General features: G+C 50.3%; 1 protein-coding gene across 1 annotated transcript in view; it reads left to right on the top strand.

Moving 5' to 3' along the window:
• Positions 1-18,415, top strand: part of LOC138255404 (dedicator of cytokinesis protein 2-like) — a 1,984,107-nt gene that overhangs the window by 1,597,107 nt on the left and 368,585 nt on the right. Inside the window, exon 31 of the mRNA XM_069205837.1 lies at positions 4,336-4,414. Within this exon, the coding sequence (XP_069061938.1) occupies positions 4,336-4,414 (79 nt within the window). The remainder of the gene's footprint in view (positions 1-4,335; positions 4,415-18,415) is intronic.

The following is an 18,415-nucleotide window of genomic DNA, read 5'->3' as shown; positions in this document are numbered from 1 at the left end:
TCTCTGCCCAGCACACATTTAAGTGTCCTGCGTCATCAGGGTCACCGCGGTCTTGAACATATAGAAAAGGTGGCTGGAGGCTGGAGAAGAAAGGTATAAACATGGACGAGATGCTTCTTAGCTGTTTATAGTGCAATCACAGCATGTCACTTTATTCCCGGTAACAATGTCAGTTTACAGTGAAATTTACTGTGCATCGCCACATTTCCGAGAACCTTTGAATGGATTTATGCAGTTTCATAAGCCCTTGCACGTCCTGCGCCTAGACAGGTGGTGTCTTTACAGTAGAACCTTACTTATCCCTTGACATTTCACATTATCTTGGCCCCAGCATCATCCATTTTCATTTACAGTTGACGTCTAGAGATTGTTTCTCTTTCAAGGACACTTCCTGTTCATAAAATCCACATCACCGACCTCAGGATGGGGCCCTGCGCTCTTGGAAGTGTGAATCTATGTGAATTAAGCAGCTCCAGGTGAAGCAGGAAAGGCAGCAGATGTTTCCTTTGCAGGGTATTTGTTCAGTAGTTTTTGGGAGATGGCAAACGAAAAAATGATTAGCCTTCCTATTGGGAGGGCATTCCTGAATTTTGGGGACGTTGCTTCTGTTTCTTCATCTCCTGTGACCTCAAGACACTTAGGTATGTTCTTCAGATGCTCAGAGATATTAAGGTTGAGGGCTTTGTAGGTTAAATAATTTGCTCTGAGCCAGCATCTGGCTTTGAAAGGCAGCCAACTTGGTCAGAAAGTGGCTGCTGGATGTAAAACTGATTTTTCTGCAGTGAAGCAAAATTTTGCACAGGCTCATAAGGAGGAAACATCATTATCCAAGTGAGAGATGTCTCAGGGCCTGATTTAGATATTGGGGGAGGAGTAACTCCGTCACAACGGTGACAGATTTTCCATCCGCCAAAATCTAAATCCCTATCCCATTATATCCTACGGAATTTAAATTTCGGTGCAAGGGATATTTGTCGCCGTTGTGGTGGAGTAACTAGTCTGCCAATATCTAAATCAGGCCCTAAACCTGAAAATTCAGATTTTTAGGTCTTGTTGAGAGAGGATGTGTCAGGGGGTGTTTTCGAAGGTGAGTTCTTGCTGGTTTTGCAGTGATCTGGTCTCGAGAGGGCCAGTGGTGTTGGGCTCTAGATTCAACAATTGCATAGAACAGTGAGAGTCTCTTATTCAACGTGTTCAGTTGGGGTGCACTCCCATTGCCAGCAGTGTGGACAACTTCTTGTCCAATGTAATGCTCTGGCCTTTCTCTCAATGGCCGTGTTGCTGCAGGGAACACTAGTCCAGGATATTGGGGTGTATTTATTGTTGGTGAAGTTTACCATCGTAGAACCTCTGACTTGGCTCCTTTGAGCCATACGCAGTTTTCTTTCATCCACTGAGGGATGTGCTCTAAGCATCAAGGGTGTTGTATTGATCATCTGTCCCATTGCAATCATCAACATGGAACTGGAAATGCATGCTACATTGATGAGTGCTACCATGTATGAATTAACCCTTAGATTGAGATGTTTGCTCTTGGCAAAATTGTATAAACAGACAGGTGTGGGTGAAAAATTCTGCTCCGCTGGGGCAGTTTGTGGAGTTTGCCCACTCTGCAATCTGCTCGGAGCACGGAGTTCTGGCAAAATTTCACCAACTGCTGTGCAGCAGAGCTTGGCGTAGCTTGCCAATGTTAAGTTGGCAAGCGCCAACAAGGATTTGCATCCCCTAGCATGATTTTCTGGCTCTAGAATGCCACCCGGGGAGATTTCTCAATGTGGTCGGTCGCAGCAGGTCACAACCGTTCACTCTGAGAAAGATGCACTCGAGTAGAAAATCTACTTTAGCGGCAGACACAAGCAGCGCCCTTTGGTGTGCCATATGGTGCCTTTTGCACTGATTTTACAATGCGGAACAAGCTCCTGGCGCTAAAAATCAGCTCAAGCAGTACTACGTGCCCACTTGCGGAACTCCACAGAATCTCACAGAGTTTTTATGTAACTCTGCAGAATTCCATGGAGTGAAAATCCACGAGTTCGCCCAGGTCTAATCAGACCCAGAAGGGCTTGCCTATGAAATGCCAAATTTAAGATAAAGGCTTTGATTTGAGAAGAGACTTAACTAATTTAGAAGCGTAACTCTGCCCACACTCAGAGTTTTCTAGGAAGGATGTGACGATCCGCAGTGTCGCAGATTAGTCCTGGAGCATCAGGGTGTCTGCACATCTTTGTTGATGACGAAGAGGATGTCTTGATATCTGGGGTGGGTAGACCCTCGATGGCCAATCGTGGAGGTTGTCGAGAGCCACCACGTTGTCTTGCAGCTGTTGATCACTGCAGGAACATTCTATGCTGTTCAGCGCCATTTTTACAACTGCTGATGATGTGGAAACTAGCTGTTTGCTATCAGTCGATCACCTTGAAAGGATGATTACAGTGTTGGTCAACTGTATGAGCAATGATCAATACTGTGATTTTTTTTCCTTTCCTTCTTTGAGATATATGGGTGAATTAGAAAACAAGGTAATAATGAAAAAACCCAGTGGTCTGCATAGCACAGAGTTCAGTACCAAACAGTAACGATATCTGTGGAATTTAGAGAGATTTCCGAAAAATGCCAAAATAAGGTCCCATTCTTGCTTTTTAGACTAAAGTGGAACTGAAGGTAGACATTGTGTACTCTTTCCTCTACTACCACTTCACCCCCCCAAAAAAAACTTCCAAAACTTTATTAGTAGAATAAAACTTAATACAGAGATGCTTAGAGTCTCCTTGTCCATCTCAAACACCTATGGATAAGGTCCTATAAATACTGGTGTTTATAACTCATACGTGGTTGTCCTTAGCACTTCACTCACTTCCAATATATACATATAGAAATACACACGTCCCATATATGGCGGGATATTTTTCCACAAATATACCTCTTCTCTCTAAAACCCCCTTTTTCCTGCCTAATTTGTGTTGTGGTTTGATCTGTTGGCCTCAGCCCTGATGAAGCCCACGTCTGCTGAAACTTCAGCACCATGGACAGTAGAGTCTATCTGCACTTACCTATCACAACTGGGGTAGTTTGATTTTCTTCTGTTTGAAGAAAGACCCCTACTGAGTACATTTTCTGCTGAAGATGCTTCATTGCTTACTTTTTCAGGTGTTTTCCCTTCACAGTTGTTGATATATTGGGGTCCGTTAGTACATTTTGCTGTGATCTGAATTTTTAATAGGCACCACAACTTATTTTTCAGTAGTAACAGGACACCCTCCTTGAGTTGAAATTACATGGAAGTTGGCCTTCCAAAGATCTGTCTGAACAGGAAGTGGTTGCTTCTTAAAGATTTGCTCAACTCTGCGCAATGCTAATACGCCCCACTGCGCAGAGAGCCACTGATGAATGCGCTTGGACCCCACTTCTGTTCCTAAATTCTTCCCATCACATACAGTGTGGCTTACACATTCTTCACTGTCCCTGAGAGATGTCCAAGGCTAGTCCACAAGGACCAGGGCTTCACTAAATACTGAAGTTATCCCATGAGACATATTTACGTACAATGAATGTAAATCAGTGGTGCACCTCTAGAGGACTAATGTGGTAACCCACCCCATCTTCCTCCCATCTCCCAGTATACCTAAGCTCATATTTATGGGGAATTGGCATCGAGCAGTGCCACAAGTCTTCTTGGTGCACTGCCCTACACCAATCTGGAAGGGTAGCAATGCACCATATTTTTGAGGCACAACAGATTTCTGCCTTCTTCCCCTGCGCTGGGGCACAATTGGATGCCTAGAGCCAACATAGGCACCCTTGCACCAGCTTGCACTGCATGCAGGATTGTTTTTGTGCAGGAAGGGACACCTTCCTGCCCAAAACCCATCCTGAGAGGCGTTTTCCTCTATGTGCGCTGCAGAATGCAGCACACATAGAAAGAGGTAAAATCGACGAGAAAAAGATACTTCTCCACGTTAGGCCTCACCTCAAAAGGCGTAAGGTTTTGGCATTTTTCCACGTTTACTTGATTTTGTAAATCTGGGGCAGCATCAAAATCCATGGCTGTTGCATGGGAAAGCCCACCCCACGGCCCATGAACCCCGTCCCCAATGCAGAGTAAATAAAAGCAGTGACTTGCAATGCTTTGTCTTACTCCATATCTATGAGGCCACGCAAAAAACTGACACTCCGGAAGCTCAAGCCTCTCATAAATATGCCCCTTAGTTGTTAAGTGTGGGGGCAGGAGGTGTGCTATGGTATGGAGCCTGCTAGGGTCATGTCAGTTTTTAAAAGTTATATCAATTCTACTCATTTCCGCTATGTGTCATTCTCTATGACCTCTTTGTTTTGCAGATATTTCCTTCGGGCCATCAACCAGTTTGCAGAGACCCTGACGGAGAGGTTTCTGAGCAGCAATAGCTTTGAACTTCAGGTGAGGAGTGATGGTGTCTGTGATGATTCAAGGGATAGAGGGATGGGAGGAAGGGAGGGTTCAAGCATTTCCTGTCTCAGGAGAGATTCATGCAGATCCACTGCTGGCTCAGCGCTCAGGTGGGGAGCCAGACAGAAATCACAGTCTGGATGTGCAAGTAACAGAGATTTGTTAAAAAGGGCCTCATTTGTCAATTGCAATTTTGGATCGCGAGAAGCTGAATGTGCGTGGTGGACTGTCTGGAAGCGTGAAACATACTCACATACATGTACGTGGGAAGTGCATTTCTAAGGCATGGTTTCAGGAAAGGTTGGGTTTGGCTCATAATGTGGTGTAATTTGAGCAGAAATCAAGATTTAAACGTAAGATGTGCTGAAGCTGGAAAAGGAGAAGTGCTCAGTACGTGGAAAATACCAGAATGAGGCTTGACAGCTGTCGAGAGCCTGAGGACAGAGGTAAGTTCTGAGTTCAAGGAAGAAGAGCGATTGGGTCTAACTCAGATCTGCTTCAAGCATATCAGGCAATAACTCCTGGATATAGACAGGTGATCTACTTCAAGTACATCAGGCAATAACTCTTGGATATAGACAGGTGATCTGCTTCAAATATATCAGGCAATAACTCCTGGAAATGGGCAGGTGATCTTCTTCAAGTATATCAGACAATAAATCCTGGATATGGACAAGTGATCTGCTTCAAATATATGAGGCAATGTCTCCTGGTTATAGACAGGGGATCTACTTCAAGTATATCAGGCAATAACTCCTGTATATGGACAGGTGATCTGCTTAAAGTATACCAGGCAATGACTCCTGGATATGGACAGGGGCTCTGCTTCAAGTATATCAGGCAATGACTCCTGGATATGGACAGGGGATCTGCTTCAAGTATATCAGGCAATAACTCCTGTATATGGACAGGTAATCTGCTTAAAGTATATCAGGCAATGACTCCTGGATATAGACAGGGATCTGCTTCAACTATACCAGGCAATGACTCCTGGATATGGACAGGGGATCTGCTTCAAGTATATCAGGCAATGACTCCTGGATATGGACAGGGGATCTGCTTCAAGTATATCAGGCAATAACTCATGGATAGAGTCAGGTTATCTGCTTCAAGCATATCAGGCAATAACACCTGTATATGGACAGGTGATCTGCTTCAAGTATATCAGGCAATGACTCCTGGATAAAGGCAGGGGATCTACTTCAAGTATATCAGGCAATGAATCCTGGATATAGACCGGTGATTTGCTTCACACATATCAGGCAATGAATCCTGGATATAGACAGGTGATCTTTTTCAAGCATATTAGGCAAAAGCTCCTGGATATAGACCGGAGATCTGCTTAAAGTATATCAGGCAATGACTCCTGGATATAGACAGGGATCTGCTTCAAGTATACCAGGCAATGACTCCTGGATATAGACAGGGGATCTTCTTCAAGTATATCAGGCATTAACTCCTGTATATGGACAGGTGATCTGCTTAAAGTATATCAGGCAATGACTCCTGGATATAGACAGGGATCTGCTTCAACTATACCAGGCAATGACTCCTAGATATGGACAGGGGATCTGCTTCAAGCATATCAGGCAATGACTCCTGGATATGGACAGGGGATCTGCTTCAAGTATATCAGGCAATGACTCCTGTCTCACCTGACTCCTGGATATAGACAGGTGATCTGCTTCCCGTATATCAGGCAATAACTCCTGGATAGAGTCAGGTTATCTGCTTCAAGCATATCAGGCAATAACTCCTGTATATGGACAGGTGATCTGCTTCAAGTATATCAGGGAATGACTCCTGGATAAAGACAGGGGGGTTTACTTCAAGTATATCAGGCAATAGACAGGTGACCTGCTCCAAATATATCAGGCAATAACTCCTGAATATTATTCAAGTATATCAGGCAAAAACTAATGGATATAGACAGGTGATCTTTTTCAAGCATATCAGGCAAAAACTCCTGGATATAGACCAGAGATCTGCTTAAAGTATATCAGGCAATGACTCCTGTATATGGACAGGTGATCTGCTCCAAGTATATCAGGCAATAGACAGGTGACCTGCTCCAAATATATCAGGCAATAACTCCTGAATATTATTCAAGTATATCAGGCAAAAACTCCTGGATATGGACAGGTGATCTGCTTCAAGTAAATCAGGCAATAACTTTTGGATATGGACAGCTGATCTTCTTCAAGTATATCAGGCAATACCTCCTGGATATAGACAGGAGATCTGCTCAAAGTATATCAGGCAATGACTCCTGGGTATGGACAGGTGATCTGCTTCAAGTATATCAGGCAATGACTCCTGGATAGAGACAGGTTATCTGCTTCAAGCATATCAGGCAGTAACCTCTGGATATAGACAGTTGATCTGCTTCAAATGTATTAGGCAATACCTCCTGGATAAAGACAGGAAATCTGCTTAAAGTATATCAGGCAGTGACTCTTGGATACGGACAGGTGATCTGCTTCAAGTATATCAGGCAATAATTCCTGGATATAGACAGGGGATCTGCTTCAAGCATATCAGGCAATAACTCCTGGATATAGACAGATTATCTGCTTCAAGTGGATAAGGCAATAACTTTTGGATATAGACAGGTGACCTGCTTCAAGTATATCAGGCAATACCTCCTGGATATGGACAGCTGATCTGCTTCAAGTGTATCAGGCAATAACTCCTGGATATAGACAGGTTATATGGTTCAAGTATATCAGGCAATAACTCCTGGATATAGACAGGTTATAAGGTTCAAGTATATCAGGCAATGACTCCTGGATATGGACAGGGGATCTGCTTCAAGTATATCATGCAATAACTCCTGGATATAGATAGGTTATCTCCTTCAAGTGGATCAGGCAATAACTCCTGGATATAGACAGGTGACCTGCTTCAAGTATATCAGGCAATACCTCCTGGATATAGACAGGTTATCTGCTTCAAGTGTATCAGGCAATAACTCCTGGATATAGACAGGTTATATGGTTCAAGTATATCAGGCAATAACTCCTGGATGTGGACAGGTGATCTGCTTGAAGTGGATCAGGCAATAACTCCTGGATATAGACAGGTGACCTGCTTCAGTTGTATCAGACAATAACACATACACTGGGAAAGAAGATATGCTCCAAGTACATCAGGCACTATGGTGGTCATTACAACCCTGGCGGACGGTGTTAAAGCGGCGGTAAGACCGCCAACAGGCCGGCGGACAAAAAAAGAGAATTATGACCCTGGCGGCAGCCGCCAACAGAAACCGCCACTTTAACACACCGCCCGCCACGGCGGTACAGACAAGCAGCGCGGCGGTCACCGCCAACAGACAGGCGAAAGACAATGTACCGCCCACAGTATCACAACCCGCCAATCCGCCACCTTTTCCGGGGCGGATTCACCGTGGATAAAAACACGGCGGAAACAGCTTTGGCAATGGGAAAACGCTCACCTGAACACATCCCACGAGGAACGAGGACTCCATGGACCCGGAACTCCAAATACTCCCTGCCCTTGTATTTCTGCTCCTCTACGACCATCATCTACGTAGGCGCCGAAGACAACGGTGAGTACTGCACCTACGACATGGGGCGGGGGGAGGCAAAAGTTAGGGGGACACCCACCAAACACCCCCACCCCCACCCCCAACCTCGCATTATACAACATACACACCAATGCATTCACAAAAATCACAGTAACAACCTACAATCCCCCCGGAAGAATGAAAAGACAAAGCGAAATTCGGTTAAACATTGTAATGTGGCAATATACATGTCATACAAAAATATACAGATATATATGAAAATCAGTCATAATTATATACAGTACGAGAAGTAGTGCAGATATGTACACAACAATGTCCGTGCACCAACAGTCCCAAAATGCATGGGCGAGGCCCACAAAGGATACCTGACCACAATCGGAGAGAACACTGCCGGGGCATCAGATAGAAATACTACAAGCACCTCAGGGGGAAGGGAAGGGGGGGCACCTCAGCTGGATGACTGCAAAGCCAGATCCACGACGGGGCTCCATGCCCATTGATGTATCCTGGGGAGTGCAAAGCCACCGTCTCTCAAGTCTATACACAGTGGGTGGGTTGCCCACTGTACCATCCTGGGGAGTGCAAAGCCACAGTCTCTCAAGTCTCACAAGTGGGTGGGTTGCCCACTGTGCCATCCTGGGGAGTGCAAAGCCACAGTCTCTCAAGTAGATGCAGGTCTCCACTGGTTCTGGAGGGGGACTGGTGCCCAGACTGGATGAGTCTCCCCGTGAAAGTTCATGTCCTGTCACTGTCCCAGCTGCACATGGGAGAAGGATGCCTGATGTGGCGGCCTCTTCATTCCTACACAGTGCTTGCCCTGTTCAGCGGTGCTTTGCCATGGCGGTCTTTGCCCTGTTCAGCGGTGCTTTGCCATGGCGGTTCTGGACTGTTCAGCGGTGCTTTGCCATGGCGGTTCTGGACTGTTCAGCGGTGCTTTGCTATGGCGGTCTATGGACTGTTCAGCGGTGCTTTGCCATGGCGGTCTTTGCCCTGTTCAGCGGTGCTTTGCCATGGTGGTCTTTGCCCTGTTCAGCGGTGCTTTGCCATGGCGGTTCTGGACTGTTCAGCGGTGCTTTGCCATGGCGGTCTATGGACTGTTCAGCGGTGCTTTGACATGGCGGTTCAGGACTCTTCAGCGGTGCTTTGCCATGCCAGTCAGGACTGTTCAGCGGTGCTTTGCCATGGCGCTCTTTGCCCTGTTCAGCGGTGCTTTGACATGGCGGTCTTTGCCCTGTTCAGCGGTGCTTTGCCATGGCGGTTCTGGTACGGACATTGGTGTGTGGCATGATGTTCCCTACACTGGGCATTGGTGTGTGGCATGACGTTCCATCATAGCCCACCTGGGCTGTGGCAGCTGGGGCCCTCCTGGGCTGTGACTCTGGCGGTGGTCTCCTGACCAGTGACGATACTTGTGCCCTCCTGGGCTGTGACTCTGGCAGTGGTCTCCTGATCAGTGACAATACTTGGGCCCTCCTGGGCTGTGACTCTGGCGGTGGTCTCCTGACCAGTGACGATACTTGGGCCCTCCTGGGCTGTGACTCTGGCGTGGTCTCCTGACCAGTGACGACGGTGCTGGCGGTTGTGTCTCGACCGCCGGAAATGATGGCGCACTTCTCCGCCGTGACACTCACAACAGGCTGGGAAGACTTCCTCTGGCCCTTCCCCACCTTTGGTGGAGTCACAGCTGACTCTCCAATCCCCTTGGAACCCATGTGAGTTGTTTTCCCACCAGGAGTCTTCACACGGTCCCGTCGTCCACTCCAATTTTAGAGCCTTTACAGGGGGTGGGCTGCCAGTGCCTTGGCTCCGGGTCATACTGCCTGCCCTGGTGGCCGGTGCACTCCACAAACCTTGAACAGGCACCACTGGTATTGGAGGCTTTTTGGCTGAGGTGCTACGACAAGACTGATGAACTGGAGGGGGGGGGGGGGCAAAAAGTTCAAGTTTACAGAGGGACAGTTTCTGACGAACACTGGGATGGGTAGTTGGAGGGGGCCTGGGAGTGGAGGAAGAAGAGGTGGTTGTCAGAGGTGTCACTTTAGGTGTTTTGGGTGCAGGTGCAGGTACTGGAGGCTGTCGTGAGGTGGATGGATGTTGGGTGAGTGATTGCCGGCGTTTGGGTACTTTGGGAGGGGGCGTCACAGACACACTGGGAGAGGACACAGGGGACGTGTAAATGGAAGTGGAGGTGGTGAGTGCAGGTGAGCGGCTTGTGGTGCTGGGTCTCCTTGTGCGATTCATGGTGCCTGTAGATGTGGTGCATGCAGGTGTGTGTGTAGACGAGACTGGGAGGGAGGAGAGGAGGAAGGGGACACAGTGGAGGCAGTGGATGTTGCTGTGTCTGTAAGTGGGTGAGGCTTGCGTGAGTGCCTGTGGGTTGTGTGGTGCCTATGTTTGCTTGAGCTACCTGTGTGTGCTGACTTGTGTGCATGCTGGTCTGTAGGTGTGCTTGGGATGGGCTGGGGTACAGGAGATTGGGTCTGGGTGGAGGAGGTTGGAGGGGGGAGGCTAGACACAGGGACAATGGCTGCCATCAGTGCTGAGGCCAGAGTTTGCAGGGTTCGCTGAAGGACAGCCTGACCAGAATGAATGCCCTCCAGGAATGCATTACCGTGTTGCAACTCTCGTTCTACACCCTGGATGGCATTCACAATGGTAGACTGTCCAACAGTGAGTGACCTGAGGAGGTCTATGGCCTCCTCACTGAGGGCAGCAGGGGTGACTGGGGCAGGTCCTGAGGTGCCTGGGGCGAAGGTGATGCCCACCCTCCTGGGTGAGTGGGCACGGGGCGAAAGGTGAGGGGCTGCTGTGAGGGCGGTGCTGGTAGGGGAGGTGGCAGCTGTACCTGTAGAAGTGGGGCGCACAGATGGTGCCGCCACCACAAGGGAGCCCCCATCGGCAGACGAGTCCGTGTAGCTGCTTGGTGATCCGGTGGCCGACGTGAAGCTCCCCTCGCCCTCCGTCCCACTGGTGCATTCAGAGTCCGTGGTGTGGCCCTCCATGGCCATGTGGGATGCAGCTCCCTCGTGCTCCGGTGCCACTGTACCTCCGCCTGATGATGCCGATGGACAAAAGGACAGGGAAAGCAGAAAAAGGGGGGGAGACAGAAGAAAGAGAGTCTTAGTGCATGGCATACCGCTACCGTTGGCGGACAAGACAGACACAGCAGCCCCCTGCATTACGCCGTGCTCCTGACCTCTGCACATGCAATTCCTGGGATATGGCCTACATGGCAATGGTGGACATCTGCGCACATGGATGCCACAGGGGCAACTATACCTCGACTTGGCACTCTGCTGAGGTGGGGTAGAGTGCCACATGGCCTACATTACGGAGGGGCCTTGCCTACCGAACTCTCCCTGGCCTAGGGACACCCACAGCCCACCTCCCCCACCCAGACACCTCCACTGTGCGCAAAGTCCGCAGAATGAGAGTGTACTAACCCCCTTGTGTCTGCTGTGATGCCCTCAAGCGCCCATCCAACTCCGGGTAGGCCACCGCCAGGATCCGGAACATCAGGGGGGTCATGGTGCGACGGGCACCCCTCCCACGTTGGGAGGCCATCCCCAGCTGAGCCTCCGCCGTCTTCTTGCTGCAGCGGCGAATGTCCTCCTATCTCTTACGGCAGTGGGTGCCCCGTCTCTGGTGGGCCCCCAGGGTCCGGACCTCCTTGGCGATGGCACGTCAAATGTCTCTCTTCTGGTGGGCGCTGACCTACATGACATGCACAAGGAAAGAGGAACTGTCATTAACAACTGCACCGTCGTTGTGAGTGGCCCCCTCCCTACTCTGGCCATGTGGCCCATTCATTCCCATGCATTAATGTACTATGAACTCTGCCCCCTTCCCTCTTCCAACCAGCCCTCTCCACCCAGGCCTAGCCCATACCACGTGCTCCCTGTGTACTAACCTGTTGGTCTGGAGGACCGTAGAGTAGCGTGTACTGGGGGAGGACCCCGTCTACCAGTTTCTCCAACTCCTGTGCAGTGAAGGCAGGGGCCCTTTCCCCAGACGCAGCAGCCATCGTCGCTTCCAGACCGAGGTCACAGCAGCACTTGCAGTGTAGGTCCTCTCCTGTCGAAGGTCAGGTATCTAGTGATTGAACAGATAGAAAATGGCGGTGACGTCCGCGGCGGTGACGTCCGCGGCGGTGCGCATCATCACCGCCGGCGCACCTGTTCATTGGCTCCTGGGACCCATAGGGTCCAAAGTTAACCAATGCAGCATTGCGCCGCGGTCTACGACCGCCTACAGCGACGGTGTGCAACGCCAGCGCAGTTACCCCACAATCCCATTGTCCCAGTTTAGAGGTCAAGCAGCCGCCATTTCAGGGGCCCACATGGCTTAATTTACCTCTGCGTCACACATAGCTAGGCCTACACTCAACACACATACAGGAAGGGTTCTGTGAGTGGTGTAGTCTTGTGTGTAACTGTGGGTACATACCTTGAGGAATAATGTCTGATTCTTCGCTGTGTCCTTCGTAGGCACCGTCAGCTGGGACAGTTGAGAAGATGGCGGAATCCTCCGGTGTACCGACCGCTGGTGGACCTGTTGACAATGGAAGAGCGACATTTTATCGTCACCTACCAGTTTGACCGTGCCACAATCCAGGAACTATGTACCCAGTTGGAGCCAGACCTGATGTCACCAATCCGCCATCCCACTGGAATCCCCCCTGACGTGCAGGTGCTGTCAGTGCTCCATTTCCTTGCAAGCGGGTCTTTTCAGACAACAGTGGCCATGGCATCAGGGATGTCCCAGCCTATGTTTTCCAACGTGTTGTCCAGAGTGCTGTCTGCCCTGCTGAAACACGTAAGGAGATACATCATTTTCCCTGAGGTGGCAGATTTGGCTACAGTGAAAGGTGACTTCTATGCCCTTGAACATATCCCCAACATCATAGGTGCCATTGATGGGACCCATGTAGCTCTGCCCCCCCCCCCTCAGGAGTGAACAGGTGTATAGGAACAGAAAGAGTTATCATTCAATGAATGTCCAGATGGTATGTTTGGCAGACCAGTACATCTCGCAGGTAAATGCTATGTTCCCTGGCTCAGTGCATGACGCCTACATCCTGCGAAATAGCAGCATCCCTGATATGATGGGTCAACTCCAGAGGCAAAGTGTATGGCTATTGGGCGACTCTGGTTACCCCAACCTTTCCTGGCTATTGACCCCAATGAGGAATCCCAGGACCAGGGCAGAGGGACGCTACAATGAGGCCCATGGGCAGACTAGGAGGGTGATCGAACGCACCTTCGGCCTCCTGAAGGCCAGGTTCAGGTGCCTCCATATGACAGGTGGATCCCTATTCTACTCACCGAAGAAGGTGTGTGACATCATCATCGCCTGCTCCATGCTCCATTTTTTGGCTTTGCGACGCCAGGTGCCTTTTCTGCAGGAGGATGGTCCAGATGACGGTGTTGTTGCAGCTGTGGAGCCTGTGGTCAGTGATGAGGAGGAAGCTGAGGAAGAAGACAACGACAACAGGGAGTCAGTCATACAGCAATATTTCCAGTGACACACAGGTGAGAACATTTTTATGTTTAACATTACATTAACTTTCACACGTCTACCTCTATCCGGGTTTGTCGATTTCAAACACTATTTGGTAACTGAGTTGTACCTTTCCATTACGGTTTCACAGGTGTGGTTACCAACGTGTCAACTGCTTGCATCCTTCAAGGACTTGTGATGTGTGACATAGGTATGTTAGCCTTACAATGGGAAACGCATTATGACACTGTCATTGATAATACATAATTAGTAAATCAGAGACTGACTCAAGATTGTTTTGTGTTTCAAGGGTGTTTATTGAAGTGCTCAGAAATGTGAGGGGGTTGTAAAAAGAGGATGGGTGATGGCGTAGGAATGTCCATGGCAGAGTCCAGTCTATTAGTCTCACAGATGCACTGCCCATCTGGGCATAGGAAGTGGAGCTGGGGCAGTTTAAGTATGGACAGGGTAACAAGGTTGTATAGTGGGAGGACAAACAGGGTGGTCTCATTTCCTGGCTGGGGTCTTGCCATCTTGCTCTGTCCTGTTCCTGGATCTCAGGGACTGCTTGCAGGGGGTGGGGTGCTGGTGTGTTGGTCCTGTGGCGGGGCGTCCTGTCCACTAGCGCCGGCGGAGGTGGTGGGCAGTTCATCGTCCTGGCTAGTGTCAGGGGCCCCTTGGAGTGCCACGGTGTCCCTCATGGTGTTCTGTATGTCCTTCAGCACCCCTACGATGGTGCCCAAGGCGGAGCTGATGGTCCTGAGCTCCTCCCTGAACCCCAAATACTGTTCCTCCTGCAGGCGCAGGGTCTCCTGAAACTTAGCCGGGACCGTCGCCATCGTCTCCTGGGAGTGGTGGTAGGCTCCCATGATGGAGGATAGGGCCTCGTGGAGAGTGGGTTCCCTTGGCCTGTCCGCCCCCTGTCGCACAGCAGCCCTCCTAGTTCCCCTGTGTTCCTGTGCCTCCGTCCCCTGGACCGTGTGCCCACTACCACTGCCCCCAGGTCCCTGTTGTTGTTGGGGTGGTGGGTTATCCTGGGTTCCCTGTAGTGGTGGACACACAGCTGATTGACCTGTCCTGGGTAGGGAGGTTTGGGCCCGCTGGGTGGGTGCTGTGCTGGTGTTACCAGAGGGTGGAAGGTCAGTGTTGGGCTGTGCCTGTGCAAGGGGAACCGACTGTCCCGAGGCCCACGATGGTCCGGGCTGGTCATCAGGATCCAGTAGGGCAGAGCTGCTATTGTCACTGTGGGCCTCTTCTGGGGGTGGAGTGGTGTTGTCTGGACCCTCTGGTGTGGTGACGGTCCTTCGGGTTCCTGCAGGGGCATAAGAGCATGATTATTGCATGTGTGTGTGATGGTGTGCAATGGGTGGGTGTCTGTGTACCCCAGTGCAAGCATTCCTGTGTGGGGGCTTGTGTGATTATGGTTAGGGGGTTGTTCTGGGTATGTGCAGTGAGCATGCTTTAGTGAGGGGTGACCATGCTTAGTTGTGTCATGCAGGGCTTGATGTTGGGATGTGTGGTTTGTGTTATTAGTACATTAGTGAGGAGTTGGAGTGATAGGGGAGGGGGTGAGGGTGGGGGTGTGTGAGAGCATGCAGGTAGGGTGGGGGATATGATAGTTAAGATTAGACTTACCAGTGTCAATTCCTCCACCGACTCCTCTGAGGCCCTCTGGATGCATGATGGTCAAGACTTGCTCCTCCCATGTTGTTAGTTGTGGGGGAGGAGGTGGGGGTCCGCCGGCAGTCCGCTGCACTGCGATGTTGTGCCTGGAGACCGTTGAACACACCTTCCCCCGTAGGTCATTCCACCTCTTCCTGATGTCCTCCCTATTTCTTGGGTGCTGTCCCACGGCATTGACCCTTTCCACTATTCTGCACCATAGCTCCATCTTCCTGGCTATTGATGTGTGCTGTACCTGTGAGCCAAATAGCTGTGGCTCTACACAGATGATTTCCTCCACCATGACCCTGAGCTCCTCCTCGGAGAAGCGGGCTGTCTTTGATATGACATGGGGTGGTGTGTGTGATGTGTGGGGTGGTGTATGTGGTGATGAGTGTGGTGATGCGTAGTGGTGTGTGGTGTTTGCTGCGTGGATGTTGTGTGGGTGATGGTGTTGTCTGCCTCTGTGTGATGGGGTTGTCTATTCTGTGCTCTCTCTCTGGCCTTCGTTTGGGTTTGCGGGTGATGTGGGTGTGTGTTTTATATAGTATTGGGTGTGTGGGAGTGGTGTGTGTATGTGTATCAGGTGTGTGTATTTGGAATTGTCCAATGTGGCGATGTTTTGGAGATGTGTGTGTATTTTGAGCGCGGCGGTGTGTACCGCCAATGGAATACCACGGTTGAAAGACCGCCGCGTGGATTCGTGGGTCGTAATAGCATGGGTGTGTTTCTGTTGGCGTGGAGGTGGAGGCTTTGTTTTCGCCAGTTTATCACTGACGGCGGAGTTGTGTGGGTGTCTGAGTTTCGGTGGATTCCGAGCTGTGTGTCATAATAGCTGTGGCGGAATTCCGCGGCCGCGGCGGTGTATTGGCGGTCTTCTGCACGGCGGTAAGCGCCTTTTACCGCCAATGTTGTAATGACCCCCTATATCTCATGGACAAGAGCAGGAGATCTGCTTAAAACGTATCAGGCATTAATTCCTACTTTGAGGAAGAAGATATGCTTCAAGTATATTGGGCAATAACCCCTACATTAGAGCAGGAGATATGTTTCATGTACAAGAGGTGATACATCTTAAATTAGGACTAGTGTTTTCCAGTGCTGTGCTAAAGTACATTAAGACAACTCCTTGTTTCTGCATGAGGAATGTGTCTGGTATGTGACTGCAGTGCCCCACCACAGCAGTCACTCAACTCATTCCTTCATGGAAGGTCAAAGTGAGTTCTCCCAGGTCCTGGCTGGCAGTTGACATTGGCTGGTTTCTGGTCCAAACCTCGTGAATGGGTTTTGTGGTCAATCTCCCAACCCTGGAGCACAGAAGAGGCTCTCAGTGTCCAATGCTGCGGGGACCTCTATAGAGTATGCCAAGTTTTTCCCACAGAGAGAACCCTTGGCACATTGGCTGTTAGTAATTGTCCCTTATTTACGCTCACTTTGCAGATAGGCAGGTGATATATTCCGCACAACCAGTTTCAGGCGTGTCCTATCTGTTGTGTATTTCTTCCAGACTGGTCTTTGTCTCGCACTGTCAATGGGAGGGTTGGGTTGGGTGGAGTTGGGGAGTCAGAAATCTCTATCGGCGAAGACGCAAAACAAGGATACAAAAAGCAGGGGGCTTCCAGTTAACCTAGTGGGGGGGCACACTTCTGTCTGCGAGAGACTGAAGAATGGGCAGGGAAAAGGGCCCTCTGTCTCCAGGCCTTTGCACCCCCAAGTCGGGCACACTTCAAAAGTCCATCTTGGGTTCCACACTAGTACAGGAAATAAAAATGGGGTTTTGTGCAGTCGCAGTCATAGGTCTCATACACACTCCATGCACGGCCACCCTGAAAGCAACTGTCCTGTCATTACAATGCACTGCTGACACCTGAGCCAGTGCTCTACATTCTGGTTAGCCAATGGTAGTCACACTCGGTAAAGAAGGGCACACAGGGTGTGCCCTCCAGACCACAGAGCTCCTCCCTTGGTAGGCTCCATGTCAAAGGGAACCCTCAGTGTTGCATGTTGTTGGAGGTGACACGCTCTGGTTGGCGAGGCCCCGACAGGCAGAATCTTCCACTCACATCAGAGGTGGGTGATTACACTCACTGTATAACCTGCGCTCACCCTTGGGTAGCTTGGCACTGAGAAGTCAGGCTTATCACAGGGGCGATGTGTAAAGCATTAGCACAGTATTCGCACACAATAAATACACTGAGCGTTACAAAAGAGACCTCACATGTGGTGTATGTAAAGAAGATTTATATTCAAGATATACATTTATTGATGGAGTGATGCACACTCGTCTGGGGCAGGAGACCTCTGTCCCAACAGCGTTCCACAGACATCTCCAACCTCCTTCAGGCCAGTGATGCACACTCGTCTGGGGCAGGGACCCTCCCTGTCCCAACAGCATCACACAGACATCTCCAGCCTCCTCCAGGCCAGTGATGCACACTCGTCTGGGGCAGGGACTCTCCCTGTCCCAACAACATCACACAGACATCTCCAGCCTCCATCCAGGCCAGTGATGCACACTCGTCTGGGGCAGGGACTCTTTCTGTCCCAACAGTATCATCTCACACAGGCACCTCCAGCCTCCATCCAGGCCAGTGATGCACACTCATCTGGGGCAGGGACTCTCCCTGTCCCAACAGCATCACACAGACTTCTCCAGCCTCCTCCAGGCCAGTGATGCACACTCGTCTGGGGCAGGGACTCTTTCTGTCCCAACAGTATCATCTCACACAGGCATCTCCAGCCTCCATCCAGGCCAGTGATGCACACTCGTCTGGGGCAGGGACTCTCCCTGTCCCAACAGCATCACACAGACATCTCCAGCCTCCATCCAGGCCTCTGATGCACATTCGTCTGGGGCAGGGACTCTCTCTGTCCCAACAGCATCACCCAGACATCTCCAGCCTCCTCCAGGCCAGTGATGCACACTAGTCTGGGGCAGGGGACCCCCCTCCCTGTCCAAACAGTATCACAGAGACATCTCCAGCCTCCATCCAGGACAGTGATGCACACTCATCTGGGGCAGGGACTCTCCCTGTCCCAACAGCATCACACAGACATCTCCAGCCTCCCTCCAGGTCAGTGATACACTCTCTTCTGAGGCAGGGAACCTCTCTGTCCCAACAGCATCCCACAGACATCTCCAGCCTCCCTCCAGGTCAGTGATGCACTCTCTTCTGAGGCAGGGACCCTCTCTGTCCCAACATCATCCCACAGACATCTCCAGCCCCCATCCAGAACAGTGATGCACACTCATCTGGGTCAGGGACCCTCCCTGTCCAAAC

The sequence above is a fragment of the Pleurodeles waltl genome, chromosome 1_1 (assembly GCF_031143425.1).
Source record: "Pleurodeles waltl isolate 20211129_DDA chromosome 1_1, aPleWal1.hap1.20221129, whole genome shotgun sequence".
NCBI lineage: Eukaryota > Metazoa > Chordata > Amphibia > Caudata > Salamandridae > Pleurodeles > Pleurodeles waltl.
Note: the sequence above shows the minus strand (reverse complement) of the source record. Positions and strands in the feature narration are given on the sequence as shown.